The following is a 16,087-nucleotide window of genomic DNA, read 5'->3' as shown; positions in this document are numbered from 1 at the left end:
AACAAACTAATGGGAGCTAAGAGGAAGACAGTGATTCACAGCTGTGTTACAATGCTATGACAGCATCACAGCAAGTAGAACAGCTGGAATAAGTAAGGACAAGCACCTTATGTTAGACAGCAACTAGCCTCCAGATATCACAATTTCTCGCAGTTATATGTATTCTGCTATCTACACTTAAAAATGCTTATGCAAACATGAAATGGTTGTATTATTAACCTATTAGCAGAGCCATACAAAAAAGGGAGCTTGGAAAAACCAGCTGGCACAGGGCTTTTTTGTGAAATCTAGAAAGGAACTGAAATATGTTATAGGCAGTTGTAGTTCCTTCGGCATTTACAACACAACAGAAACATAAAAATAGCTGTGTATGACTCAATATAATAACTATTTTTTTCTGCTTAATAGATGAAAACACATGTTCATGAACTAAAGGAGTTAGTTGCTCCTGGGGTTTGAGTGTAAGATGTTCCTATTACAGTTTCCTGAATGACCCACCTAAAACCTTCAATGCAAATTGAAAAAACAAACCAAAGAGACAATATGGACTAATAAATATGCCTTCAAATGAAAAGTCCCAAAGGCAATTATAAGGCTATGGAACGTGTTCTGATAGTCACTGAGCAAGGACTGTTTTGGACCAACAGGGAAACTCTTCAAAAATCAAAAGTGGTCCAGATTGGTACTTGTCAGTAAGTGGCCCATCCAAGACTTGTTGGACTGATTATAGCAAAGCCAGTTATTAGGAAAACATATACAGATAGAATCAATATAAGGAGTTATAAGATGGAAGAGTGGAAGCCTCTGCCATTGACCGAACAACAAAATAATATGGGTTCCTTGAGAAACAGAAAATACTGAACAAACAGGAAACTACTTCTCCAGGCTGAGGCATTTATGGCTGCTCCAGAGACATCATGAACATCTAACTGCCAGCTATATACATGCCTGTTTTGGGCAACACACTACATGAAACTTACCACCTTCTTATCAATAACAACGTGCAGCTTCTGCCCACTGTGTTAGGAAATGTGGAGCATGGCAAGCCCCAGACCCCTGTGCACAGGCACAGCTCGAGAAAGCTGTTCTTCTGGAATGGATTCCACTTCTTCACATTCAGTGGACAAGTGAAGAACATTTGATATACCCTCACCAAGAGAAGAGCAAGGGCCAAGACTGAACTGTCATAAACTTCTGTTTGCAACACAACAGTTTTTCTTGGCATAAGATGGGCATCTGCATTCTTTAACATCATCCCAAAGAGAACAGGAACTAAGGAAGATTTAGGAAAAATTTTTTTTTTTTTTTTTGCAGTTGCTACTAGGAAACTCTGATCCACTTATGCTGGGCAGCTACAGACTGTCTTTTGTGGTTCCACAAGCTGTTTCCTCTCTCTCAACAAGGACAGTGCTCCTGAAAAGAGAGCAGGTTCATTCATCACAGAAACAACCATCAGCTCTCAGCAAAGAAAAAAAAAAAAACAAACTTCAATCAGAGTCAGGGAAATGGTGTGAGAGACAGTAGAGGTTGCTAAAAAAGGGAAGGAAACAGATGCAAACTGGCCAAATTTATTAAGGAGCTTCAAAAATTAACATCCATAGAGCTCCAGGGCAGCGGACTGAGGGAAACCTAAATCTCTTAGCTGCAGTTTCATCCTTTTCATGTGAAATGAATGAAATTATGGGATAACTCAAATAATAATCTCAATGACCTTCCAAGATCTTTTTCTCAGCCTTTGCACAGTCCTGTATAATAATGGAGAGGAATACATCATAGTGACACACAATCTACAGGCAATTCATCTCCAGTGCTCTCAGGACTTCTACAATTTGCATAATCCCTAAATTATTGCATAGCTGCATCAATACTCAAGGTAATGGAAGTAAGACTGAACAGATCACAAATCTGATCATGACAGAGGAGCTGTAAAAAAAAGGTCTCAGTTCTGTGTATTTGTTAACCATACAAAAATAAACACATGCCCATTCAGGTGCTCAGTCAGTCTTGTGCAGAAATTTCCACTGTGTTCCCTAGCCTAGAAGACACTGCAAGTCAGAGCTTTGAGAAAGAGCAGTGCTAGAGCCACCTCCACAGTAAAGGCAGCAAGCTGTAGGAAGGCTCTACAGAACTGATTCTCCTTTATGAATGCATTTCTGCAAGCACTTGCACAAAAATGTAAAAGTATCACCTGCAGCCCTGCAGTGGTAAGTGGTGACATGAGGGAAACCACTAACAGTTTAAATTGCTCAAGGAAGAATTTTGAATTGATTAACTTAATTAGCTAAATTCAGCATCTAACCCATTACAGGAAATAATAGGTTAAAAGGAAGCAATATTCTAAATTAACTGTAAAATATAGAGTTTTTTTTAGAATAATATATTGGATCTTAAAAAGTAAAATGTAAGAGTTAAAGCCTAATCTTAAGCTACTCTCCTGTAACCATTTTTTCATGTTGTGAAAAGCTATAAATGAACAGTGGTTCTGTTTTCTTATATGCCACCTTTAACTAGTTAAGAAAGCAATCAGTGTACTGAATCCTTTCAGGCAATGGCATTGTTCCATGCCCCACACAGCCCTAGCAAACACCTCACACTGGTCTGAAATTCAGCCAAGGTAGCAGTACCATAGGCAAACTGCCAAATCTGAGAAAATGAAAAAAATAAACCTGATATTCAGGCAAAAAATAGGACACACTCATTAACTGGAAATGAAAGCATTTATCTTGTACAACTTATACTGGTTCATAACTAGTGCACATTTAGAAATCATGTGAACTAACTTTGTGCCAAAGTGACGATCCAATGCGGATCATGCTGCCATTAGCAAAATTAGCCTTTCAGTACACACAAGAAGTTCCTGCCCGAGTCACAAAGTACTGCCAGCTGATGAATAGACCCTGCACAGCTTCTTCAGTCATAAATTTGAGTCAGTTACTTTTGCTTTAAAAAAACATAAAATAAGAACCCTCAAAACACTTTGTTGCTTTTCACTCAGAGTAAAAATCTGTTTTCTGCTTTCAGGGGTAAATTCTCTCCTCTCTGCCCAACAGCTGACATGGGTCACCTCTAGGGAACTCCCGAAAATAATTCTTCCTCCCAGTGGACAGCAAACTTTCTAACATAGCCTCTGCCCTCCCACAATGTGGTGTTCTGTGCTTTGGTGGCAGGTTTGGACAGGAACTTACATCCTCAAAACCACCCTGCCTAAGGCCATCCGAGGCATTTCCCATTTAACGTCATTTTCTCAACTCCACCGTCCTGTCTTCCTGAGTAAGATAAAGATCATCATGCTAGAAACATTGCCACTCATATTTGAATTGCAGGGGGAGAGGGGTGAAAGGAAATGATGACTTTTAATACTTCCCCAGCATTTCCCATAGCTCCTTAAGAATTTTCTCATATCTAAAACAACAAAAAAAGAGTATTTAAAAAAATCATGACTTGGAAGATAAACCAATGTCTTAAACCTGTTCAACTTGATCATGACTGAACTAAAGTCACTCAACCAAGGCACATTTTCCTTTGTTGTAAACAGACTCAAATCCCATAATGGTTTAAAGAAGTCTTCTGACTTGCTGTTTTAACAACTTTACTTCCTTAAAAATTTGTATTTGGCCTGTTGACCAGTGATTTCAAGCTAAACAGAATGTGTACTTTAAAAATACTTTACACATGCAAAGAGTGTGAAAGCCTTAATTTTCATACATGCAACCCGGCATCTTACAGCAAAAAAATCAAACCAAACCCAGCATTGTATTAGCTGCATTATGAGCTATAGAAGCATTAACAAAGAAAAACAGACTACCACAAAAGGTGAACTACATCACGTACCTGAAAGTCTTTTGTAAGGCTTGTTACTGCTTTTAGTGCCATTTTGGTGTTTCTTGTCTATTGATGGAGCTACAATTCCTTTGCCGTTCAGAATCTTTTCTGGTGATGGTGGCACTGACTTAGATGTCAAACCAGATTTAACCAAAGTTGGAGCAGGTATGGTGGATGAAGAAGTTGAGGACGAAGTGATGGTGGTAGTGGTTGCAGAATTCATTTTAACATTGGCACCATCTGCCTTCACTAAGTTAGGAATTTTCTCTAGACTGACTACTGGAACAGGAACACTGCAAGATCAAAGAAAAATATTCATGTGTTATTTTTTGCACCAAAGATTTACAGTTACTTAATCCCTTTCCACAGATACAAGAATTTCAATGCAAGTGACACAGCATCTTAAGACCAGACTAAAATGAAATACTTGGTACCAGTATTGACTATTTTTGTTCCATCAAGCATTTACAAAGCCAGGCATCTGTAAAGCCTGGCAATGAAGAGAATTATGAAAATGAACCTTTGTATTTTTTTAAGATCCAATTCCCTACTGTTCATAAGCAAAATCAGTATTTGGTACCAAGCAAAACATACTCCTTACAAATACGGTCTCATGCCTTTAACACAAGCACATACGAGACATGTGTATGCTGTACTAAACTCACCATGATAACGAAGCAGTTTGCTAATAATATTAATATTTTTAAACAAACACAAAAATAATTCATTTGCTCAGATGTGTCTAAATGACATACAAGTTCTGGAAACAAGGAGAAAAGAGATTTTAAGCATAGAAATCTTAACAGCTGTCCCTTTAAAAGTACTAAAATCCTTAATGACTTGAGCATTACTACAATGTATTTTAATAAAATCTTAAGGACTTACAAATAAAAATTCTCAATATAATTTTTAACTTAGTTGGCCCTTTTCAGAGTAAAGTTTGCAGTAACTAACTTACTCTAACTTAACTACCATCACTGCATATTTATGACACTAACAAATGTTACCTTCTCAATTTGGCAGCAAAAAAGATTGAGACAAATTATTTTCAGCTGCAATAATATTTTAACATTTCTGGGTTCTATCTCCATGAGGAAATATCCAGTGATAGCTTTTTATCTACTCAACAACTCCAAAACTGTGTATCTTGTGACTACCAGTTATTAAATATAAATTATATACCCCTCCCTACTGAAACTCCCTACTGAAACAAACCCAAATAAAAAATACAACATAATGCATGAATAGTTAGGGAAATCCCCCTATTCACAAGTCACACAATTTCAGTCTTTTGCGTCTGAAAGTGGAACCTTTGCTGCACCTTTCGACAGAAGGAATGTTTACAAGTGTGGAGTTTTCACAATCAGAAAAAGATTACTTCGAGATGGCATTCTCCATGGCACACACTTTAGAAACATCAAAACAAGGTTCAAAATAACTCAACTCTTGACTTTCCTGAGCTCCTACAAACCTCTTTCTCTGTAGCTGTTGAAGATGATAAACCTTATTCTAAGGGTATTTTAATATAGGAAAATGTACCAACATTGATATAAACAATAAGTATACACAACTATGAAGAAGATTTAGACACCAAGACACCTTCTGGAGCTGAAATTAAATTATATAAAACTTCTGTCTTCTGTGATACTATAAATGTAGCAGTTAGTCAGAATACAGATGCAACTGCAGAAATGTGTAAAGCACTGGCCAGTCATTAAGCAAAAAATGTACCTTACTCACAAAATCAGAAATGAATGCAAACATGTAGCTATGAAAGGGATGATTTGATCCTCTCCCTTTTTAAACTGCTCTGAATTTATTAAGTTAAATGGCAGGCAAAAATTTTAACATCTCAGCATAGGAATTATTTTGTTTTTGTCTTTGAACAGATGGCAATTACATTTTCTGACAATAGCAGAATTTTACTTTAAGTCGTTCTACTATACCTAAACTATATAAAAACATATGAGCAAATCTTCATGGCCAGTTTCTAAGAACTATCTTAATTCAAAATACTGATATTCAGAGAAAAAAAATCAAGTGTATGATCTGGTTTAATAATGAAATATTGTTAATAAAAATGGAGAGGGTTTCTCTGTTTTGCAGTGTTGAGAATCTCAGATCCTAGGGCACATATGGCTGGATAACTGTGATAATGAAAAATGCCCAGGGGAGGGAATATTTTTGCTTCATTTTGTTACAGATCAACAAGTCAACCTTCATTATGCATTTCATTGTAGTGTAGAAGAAAAAAGAAAAATACTACTGATGCCTTAAGTTTTAGCTTTCATAGTTTTTAGATGCTGTAATGCCTTAGTGTGTGACTCTGAACTTCATATAAAGTGTTAGCAAGTTCAGTTAGACAAAACAATCCTTTTCCAGCCTGAGAACCAAGGACACCGTTGCAACTTCAGGCCCAAAAAGTGTAAACAGTGAATTGAGGAGAGCAATCTGAGAGGATGGGACTTCATAACTGTAATTGCACAATTAACCCCAATATTTAAATGGACCAAAACTTACAAAAGTGTGAGAACTCGTGACTGGTCATCCATCTTGGGCAGAGCCATGGCCGGGCTCTTGTACTGCCCAAGGCATATCCTTTGAAGGCCTTTTAGTAAATACCTACTTTATTTCTTCAACTCTGGCTAGCCTCTTTAGGCATCACTCTAGTACCTGTGGATATACACATTCTATAGGATTTCTGGTACCCATAGTAAATTACTTATGATTTCAGCAGTTACAGATTATAATTTCTCTCTCTCTCTTTTACTGCCTTCAACAGTGAGGACCTCTAGTTTAGTCTTGGCATAATATATAAAGAATAATTTATTACTAAATGGCAAATTGGAAGGTCCACAGGACAGTGAGTAAACTACCAAGGTCTTAAAAAGCAACTAAATCACAAATATTTATATTTGACGGTTAGAAAGAATTCTTTTCCCAAACAGAGTTTAAGTAAAAAATTGAGGATTTATTTCAAAAGTTTGTTAGAAAAAGAAAACCCAGGTTTTTAATCTTATTTACTGAATTTTAAAAGGAGTTTTTAACAATAAACTTGTTTAGATTTTTTTAAAGACAGCTGTTGAAAGGGAAAATTAGAAAAACAACATGCAACAAACATAAAAAGTGAGGAAAAAAATCTATTCAGTAAAGACATTTTTGACAAAAGAAACTCTAGTAAGAATAGCAGTATCTACCTAATAGGCAAGAAAAGTTACTTCCAAAGCAAACACATCAGAAACATTAATTATTTCTTCTGCACTAAGAAGGAAGTAGGATAACTCTCTCCAGTCAGATAAAAATGCTTTTTGATGCCTTCAGTAAGTGCAAAGTGCCAGCTGAAAAATAATGATTGATTATTTTCTTTTTACATAAGGGAATGTGCATAATGCGACAATGGGTTCCAAAAGATTTGGAGCAATATTGGGTCTCAGCATATTAATTTCTAATTGAATCTTGGAATCTTAGAGAAGCTAGCTGAGTGCTGCTCTTTCATCCATGCTGAAAACCCAAACCAAAGTGTCTTGGAAGAAATATTGGAAAAGCTAATAAAAATAAACTAATAAACAATAAGTTGACATGGTTTTGCTGAGGATCAGATTCTGGCAAAGAATTCACTTTTTGATGAAGTTACCAGATAAGCTGACAAAGATAACTATGAAAATGTTCCAGTTTTTGAAAGGCATTATAAAACACAAATAAAAATTATTTAAAAGCAAATGATAAACAATATGAAAATCAAATCTACTTTTTCTGAGATTTATGATTCCCTGGGGGTGTTTTGCTAGGGGCAGTTTTAGCCATCATTACCAAGTCTGACATGACCAAAAACTTCAGTGGACTTGAGAAATAAAGATAAGATTACTGGTGATAACATGTGCTGACAGAATCAGGATTGATAGGAACTAAATAATGAAGAGACAATGTCATAGAAAGCAATATGGAGTGTTTGGTAAAGTTCATTAACTCAAAGAGACATTTTAATGCAAATGAATGTAAAGTTACATATGAAATAACAAGCTGTTCAGTCTGCAGTGAAATACAGGGAAACAACACCCTGAAAAACAGTGACAAAAATATTTAGTGGTCACAATGAATAAGCAATATGGGATTTTATTGTACTGTTGTGCTTATATCAACAATGGGATATGGCAAGTAAGAAATAGTTTTCACATTCCCCAGGTTATACTGATATTGGAATGTGGCTTCTAGTGTTGCTGACCAGGGGTACGATTACCAATGTTGATGAACTAGAAAGGAACCAAAGGCTCAAAAATGAGGACTACAAAAAGTGCATGGTCATGACAGGCTTTAGAAGCTCATTCTCTTTTCAAATAAGGTAACATTTCCTTCTGTTTTTCTCATGCTTTGTCAGGCAGTTGGACTAGATGATCATTGTAGGTCCCTTCCAGCATGAAAGAAAAACAACTGTAGTATGTCACAACACTCTTCATACCTGTAGCTCCTCTTACTTTTGTTTTCCTTTCTTTTGGCTTTTAAAAATTATTTCTCCTTCCTATTATGTAATTTTGCTGGGTTTATGTTTTGGTTATTTGTAATTATATTAATCTAAAAGCTCAGCCACTCAATCAACTCTTCAAATTTGTGAGAAAAGAAATTCACAAACATTTAAAATCATGAAACTTTGCTCTAATCCATATTGCTGGAATTGCCTCTACAATGTACAAAATGTTTGTGATTTAATGTTAGATTATATGGTCCTGCTGTGTTTTGCTTCCATGCTGCGATAGGAAGCAAATATCCTTAGGAATATCCTTAAATCATGACCATCTTCACTTTCTCAGCCTCATTATGAACAATCGTAATTCCTTATAGAAATAAAGGCCAAGAGATGATAAAAAATACTTTGAAAAGTGACATTATAAATTTTAAAGGATTGCCCACAGGTATACCTTTGGGATCCTTTTTCTGTTTGCAGAAAGAGTCAGTTTTTTCTGTGTTGATGAAAACCACATCATTTCTATCTCATTTTTTTCATTTTCAGAACTTCTGGCAGGCTAAACTTTGTGGAAGGAGGCCAAGGAGATCTACTTCAGCTGGTTTCCCAGTGCTAGCTTACTTCAACACTTTACCCCAATTTTATGCTGCCTTCGGATCATGGATAGGTGGAAATGAACACCCTGTAGCATCACAGCACTTAAATCCACCATGGCAGCACCCAGAAGCTGTGCTGGGGCACAGCAAGCGAAGCAGCATCCTTAGGGAAGGTCAGCAATGAGGAAGAGAGCTCCTGGCTGCAGGAATGCCTTTTATAAAGGGTAAGCATCTGAGCTATGCTTACTAATTATGATCACTTGTTCATTATTATTTTTATTTCTATCAATTCTTTGCCCTTTTCTCCCCAGTTTCTACCCTTCTGCTATACCTCTTACCACCCTAACTGCAAGCTGCAGAAAATGATGCGTTGCATTTATCTTGTGCACAGTGCAGCGGTGCTCCAGCTCTGCTCCATCTCTAAGCACTGCTGTATTAATAGCAACGATGGTAGAGATACAGGGGGAAAAAATCAGAACTGACAGATATTTCTGGATGATGTATTCACAATAATACTTTATATTCCAACTACAAGAAGGGAGGTATTAAAACAGCAGCTAAAAAATGAAACAGATCCAGATCTCTTTTATCTGATCATTCCAATCATGATTTTTAAAGCATTAGCTATGGAGCAACCTGAACCTCTGGAGCACATCTTAGAACAACACAGGACATGAACAAGAAAAAGAGCTACTTGGTTAATGGGTAAGATGATGCCTCAACCAAAACTGTAACAAATTTGGAGCTACATGAAGTCAGGCACAGCAACAGATCTACTGGTCTATGCTGTTGCAGAGGCCATTTCCAAAATTCTAACTGTAACAACTAAAATTTAAAGGAGATGCAGTAATCAGGCAAGCCCAACAAAGCTTGTTCCAGGTCTGAAAAGCAATCACTAAAGTGATATAATTCCTGAAATAAGCTGATTTGACAACTGTCTGGAAGAACTTAGGTCAAATAAACGCTTGGTATGATATTACAATGTAACAGACAAAAGCATTGAAGACCTGGAAGCTTCTGAGGATGACAAACCACAACGCAATTGGATGCACCATGAATCCTATTTGCATTTTTGAGACAAATGTTTCTGTGTCATTTCAGTATTTCTTTTTAAAAGCTAAGGCAAGAAATTCTATGGCCTGTGCAGCAGCTAAATTGAAAACAGAATCTTAAAAAATAATAAATGTTATTAATAATTTCACCTTAAATCAGATCTGCTGAATATTTTCTAGTATTCTAAATAAATATTATAATCCTCTAATGGAATAGGAACAAACACTTTCTTCTGTAACAACTGCCAGCTCTCTATAACCTGTGATGATTAGCAGACAGATTTTATTCCTTAACAAATCAGGTAATCTTAGACACTTAGTACATTATTTTGCAAGAGAATTTCATTGATCTTCACTTCAGACTGTTTGTGATTTGCTATGCAGTAATTACAGTATCTTTAACTACTATATGCCTAATTTTCCCCCAAAACAAAACAAAACTGCAGTATGATCTCCCAGCACTGCTGCAAGAATGACGTAATTCTTGGTACAACTACTGTCATATTCACTGCCAATCAACAGAGCAGTGCAACACTTTTAAATGGTTAAATCTACCTTGTTAATAATCATCAGCAAATATTTAGGATGTTCCCAATAAAGGGAAAAGTGATTGGTGGAAATGCTCAGTTATTTTGTTCCCTTCCAGCTTTTACTGACTGCCAGAATGACATCTGTTGCCAGAACAGGAGATATTGTTTATGAGTCTCCTGAAATGTGGATATGTAAGACGCTGCCTGTAACATGATGAGAAATAGGTTTACAGTCAAGAATAGTGTTAATACTCGGAAGTCCTTTCTGATTTTCTTTTAATTAGACTTATAAAAGAATCCCCTCTTGTATAAAATTCTCCTCCAACATTCAGAAGAAAAAGTCACTATTCTGTCAATAATTTTTGGTTTCAAGTAGTAAATGAGGTACTTACAGCTGAGACAGAGGCTATTCTGTTACTCTATTTATGTGTGAGTGTAAAGTCTAACCAATCAGATTTCCTATTTTCAGAATTTTACACCATAATTACCCACAATGCTCATTATGCTCAAAAAGATGGTGGGCCCAGATTTATAGGAAGAATATATTTTTCCAGGGCAAGGTAAATTCTACAGCTAGGCAGATGCTGTTGTCTTTGAAATCATGCCAACTTGTGCAGGGTTCAGGCAGAAACATGAGCAATGCATTTAACATAATCTGAGCTTATTCTTTGTCTCATGAGTGAATGGTTTGCATTAAATGATATACTGTTTTAAGGAAGCTGTGTCCAGAAACCCTACCTAAAATAATGGCCTTCTGATGCTAGGTATTACATATAAAAGGGAAGGATCTATAATGTAAGTAGATAAATCTTAAGAAAAAGGAAGTCTCACTATCTCAAATTTGCAGACAGAACTGAAGCTGAAGAGACCAAGGCATAACAGAACCAGGAACTGAACCCAGATCTCAAGTCACCGACCTAATAGCCTAATCACAAAGCATCTTTCCTGTAGATAATGAAGACAAAACAGTTTCTTAAGGGATAAAATAGTGACCCAGTTCTGCTGTCATATATATTTTGCAACTCTGCTTCTATCATCACAGTCATGGGAGGATGGGCACGGCAGTCAGTCTCAATATGGATGTGTGCATATATCACAGTACATGATGTAAGATACTCCCAAAATAGTGATTTTTGCAGCCGGAATTTTCTTGTCATCTTATAAGGCATCAAACATTATCAAAACACAGAATGAACTCCAACAGTAGCTGCTATTGAAGATAATTGACTATAACCAGTAAGTTTTCATGAACATCAGTTAAGCCAATATTAAAAACTCTGCAAAAATTATCCTGTTAAACTGTTTAAAAGCATCAGTTCTAAGGGCTGATAGTGTAATGGAAGATGGACCTTAAAGATAGCAAACTGGGTCAATACCTCACTTGCTATATGCATCTTAGAAAAACACATTTGATGGAACACTGAAAAAGTAATCCAGCCCTTCTTGCACTTCCTATATATAATTTTTTTCTTCATTTAAAAATATCCCAGTTTCCTCCCTTAGAAATATAGAGGCCTAAACTGTAAACTTAGGTAAAATGAGAATATGGGGTTTTTTTATGATTGTGATTATATATAGAGAGATACTTTGAACACCAACATCCTTGGTAACTATTATTTTGGTACTTACCATGGTTTATCCCGTGATACTTTTGAAGGAAAGACTGTGTGCTGTTTGCTACTGGAGGTAAGTAGATTGTCTTTGGGCGTTTTGAATGGCTTTGAGTTGCTGCTGACAGGGTTATGGCCGCTGATACAGGATTTCGGTTTCATCTGTACTAGGGATGTCCTGGAATTACAGGCTGGAGAAGCTGGAGAAGGGGAAGGTTTACACATTGAACTGTGTCTTCGTTCTGTAACAGAAAAGGAATGAATTTTACAACATGTCATAGGCTAAAATTAAAAATACAAGTTGGGAAAGAGGAAATTGTTCTTCTCTATGCTAGTTACAATGATTTTCATCACTCCAAAGAACACCAGTTCATTATTGTTGTGATTGTAATCAAGCCAAATGATAATTAGACAAAATCAGCTTCATAAAGTGCTCTGAAAAAAATGTAAAATATAGTAAAATAAATGGCAATTATCTAGCAGAAAATTTATATTTGGTGTACGAAGTCTTTCATGCTGAGAAGAAATGAGAGTATGTAGCAGCTAACACAACTCAGTAAAATGATCTGTGACAGATATGTGATTGCTCCTAAAATGGTTCATGATGAATTCATCTGACCTGGTTATTGGGCAGTTTACTTTATGACTATCTTGTTTTAATTTTAATGAGAAACTGTAAGGAAAACAACGGGAAGACTGAAAAGCAGCTAAAGGTCTACTGCTCCCGGCCCTTCCAGGGAGGCAGGCTCTGCCTGGTTTGCTTGGTTATCTCCAAGCACCATTCAAGATAAAAATTTGAGATTTTTTCTACACAGAGCAAATGGCATGTGCAAAAAACCTAGGAAGTTTATGTCTCAGTTACAAATGTGGCATCTGGAGGTCAGCACTACTCATGCTCACACCAGAGGCCTCTCAAGCACTGCAAAAAAGCAAGGCCTGGTTGATCCAGCCAGATAGACAGGCTTCAGTGAAATTGTTTTGGTTGGGTCATTATTAATATTTTTCTAAAATATAAATGTCCAATCCATCATATTTTTAAGTAAAAAGACTGTTTTGGCCATCCTTTACTAATCATATCTTTCTCCAGGGTAGAAGTGCCAGTGCTTGGCCAGCCAGCTGCATCAGTGTGCAGCGAACAACAGGCTTGTGCTGCGAACTTCAGCACAACTACAAAACATTACAAGAGACAGGAGTTGATCTTTGCTGTAAGATTTTTGAGGGGTGCTCTAAATCTTGAACAGTCCTGTTGGCCCCATTTGTGAAGCACCCTTTCCCCAGCCCCAGTGCTCCCTAACCAAAGGCAGCAGCGGGTGGCACAGACGGGCTGGGGGAAGAGGAATTTTCCAGTCAGCAGGGCCTGGCTCATTGGCACTGACTGCAGTCTGCTGGTGCCCAAACACCAAGAGCCTGATCACAGAAGGGATCAGAAAGGTACCCCCACAACCAACAGAGTAATCAAATGTAGCAAGCGGAATGTGAGCACAGGCCAAGTACTTCAGACAAGCTGGAGTTTCTCATTCAACATGCAGCAATTTTTCCTTGCCTAAAGCCTTCAGCACTTAACTTGAAGAATCCAAGTGGGCGCTACTCTTTGAGCTTGACCACCATCACCCAGTCAACCAAGAGCAGGTTAAGAAAGTACCACTGACCTGCTAATACATGGGAAGGTTTTGTATTTGCATCATCAAGCCTGCACTTGCTAGTTTGATATTTCAAGGACACCTAAGAAAAATTTTCCCACACAGAATCAAAACATGACAATTTGTCTGGCATCCTCACAAGTAAAAACTTGCCAGTAGCAGAAGGATTCATCCATGATTAACTTGCAATACGCAAATACCTCAAGAACAAAGAGAAATGCTTAAAAAATATTCCAAAATGTTTCTATTAGATCTCAAATGACTAAATAAAGACATTTTTTATTTAAGATCAAGCATTTCCATATCTTCACATTCACAGCTTTAATTACCAATGCTGGAATTTCCTCCAGATTCTCCTGCAACTCAAGAGCAAAACAGTCTTAATTTTTTTTCAAATACAAAAATGTCTATCCTCACTCCCGTAACATCCCCTATCATTTGCCAGTTTTCACCCCACCACACACTTCAGTGTGCAGCCTCTGCCTTTAAAACTCTTTTGCAGGATGCAGTGGATTTACATTCATTTCACCTCACATTTGTGGTGACATCTGTGTAAGCTATACATCTGATTCTGAAATGCACAGTTCCATTAATGATCTATTTATTTTATTAAATAATAGTTATTGTTTCAAGATTTACCAATCTTCTCAGCACCTATTTAATAAATTTTGAATAGGCTAATAAAAATTGCAACTTTCCCATTAATTACTGGAGGACTGATGAAAACGAAATGCTATGCTACCAACAAAATCAAGCTGTATATAAAGTAAAACTTGGGAGAAAATATGTTTTCCACACACATACTATATAAACTTAGGATTAATTACTCCAATTTTCAACACAGCTACTGGTTTCTTAGGCCTGACAGCTTTCTACTAAACTGTGTCATCAATATCAGCCCTATGGATATGTTTGGAAATGAAATATATTACTCTTATTAAAATTAATCTTCTGGAAAGATGAATATTCAAGATACTGTTTGGTGGTCATTCTTATGATCAGAACAGACTGCTATAATTAGCATTTCCTTTTACCTCCTCGAACACCCCTCTTCCCCCAAAGCATGGCTACACAAAGTCTTCCACCTTTTAGACAGACTCCAATACACATTTGAGTATCATCAGCGTTACCCATCTTTTCTTCAAATTTCTTAGAATGGAAATAGAAACTGCGACTTTTGTAGTCATGCAGGAGAAAGAATGTGAATAGTCAATGCCACACAACCAGAGGTGTTCTGAGACACTGCTTGGATGGGTAAAATTTGCGCATTTCCTCACTAAAGTTAATGTCAATTCAATGTCAGCAGAAGATGATGGCAGGAACACCTTGCAGGTATGGCACAGTGGAGAGCTGGAAGAGTAATTCCCTCCAAAGGGGCAGAAACTCCTGTTTGAGCTGAGCAAGCATGCTTGCAAGAGCCTGTATTTGACAAAGGTGTGAATTTTCAGACAAATCTCAATGGTGAGGGCATAAATTGTAACTAAATATTGGTGTATATTCCTTCTCAAGAGCTATCAAGTTGCCTCTCAATTCTGCATTTCTTACAATGTACATGGTAGTCAATCACCCTTAGACAATGGTAGTATGTTTCAGAGAAATAATGGGAATATGTGACAAAAAAAGGTCATCAGCTGTCAGACCACCTGCTAAAACCAGGGTGGTGGTGGCCTCCTCTATCAAATTGACTTTTATGATCAAATCCATTTAAAAATTTTTTTACTAATTTGTCTGTTCCTATTTTACATATATACAAGGAATGACACATAATGTCCAAATCTACTATTATACAGCCTATGCAATAAATTAATGTGCAAATAAAATATATTTGCACATCAAATAGTTGTGATAACATTAAATATTCACATTCTAACATATTCAGGAGACAATCAGCTATCTGTGTAACACTTTCTACGCTCATTTGCAGTTCATATGTAGACAGATTAGTTCTAGTAGAGCAGGTGAACTTGTTTTCACACAGCTGTGGACATGGCCGTTCACATACAGCAGTGATACAGCCAGTGGACATTGATGAAAATAAAGAAGAATGAAAGTTTTTGCCCCTAGAAATGATAAAATGCAGCAAGGCAACTAGAAAACCAGTTATCATCACTGATAAGATACTAACCTAAATTCTGTACACTTTTCAGCAATGCTATGAATATGTGCTCCAGTTTAAAAGATAATTTTTCTGATTCATTTATATACTTCCAAATGGATGCATACATTCCCCATAAATAACAACACATATTCTGTTTTGTTTCTAAATACCAGGTGCTGTCAAATCCAAGAGCACAGGAGCACAATCAAAGTTACAATCCTCTTTACCACATTAATCTTTCTGCAACTTCTCAGCTGTCTCAGCGCAGCCACTGCAAGCA

The 16,087-nt window shown here is 36.7% G+C and overlaps 1 protein-coding gene across 5 annotated transcripts in view; it reads right to left on the bottom strand.

The window, feature by feature from the left end:
- The window catches only part of ATXN7L1 (ataxin 7 like 1), a 107,582-nt gene that overhangs the window by 17,600 nt on the left and 73,895 nt on the right, over positions 1 to 16,087 (bottom strand). For all 5 annotated transcript variants that reach the window (XM_053942059.1, XM_053942058.1, XM_053942060.1 and 2 more), the window contains 2 exons: positions 12,089 to 12,311; positions 3,832 to 4,115 (listed from right to left, as the gene is read on the bottom strand). In XM_053942059.1, the coding sequence (XP_053798034.1) occupies positions 3,832 to 4,115; positions 12,089 to 12,311 (507 nt within the window). The remainder of the gene's footprint in view (positions 1 to 3,831; positions 4,116 to 12,088; positions 12,312 to 16,087) is intronic.

This window comes from Vidua chalybeata, chromosome 5 (genome assembly GCF_026979565.1).
Source record: "Vidua chalybeata isolate OUT-0048 chromosome 5, bVidCha1 merged haplotype, whole genome shotgun sequence".
NCBI lineage: Eukaryota > Metazoa > Chordata > Aves > Passeriformes > Viduidae > Vidua > Vidua chalybeata.
The sequence above is the reverse complement of the archived record's forward strand: the minus strand, read 5'-3'. Positions and strand labels throughout refer to the sequence as shown.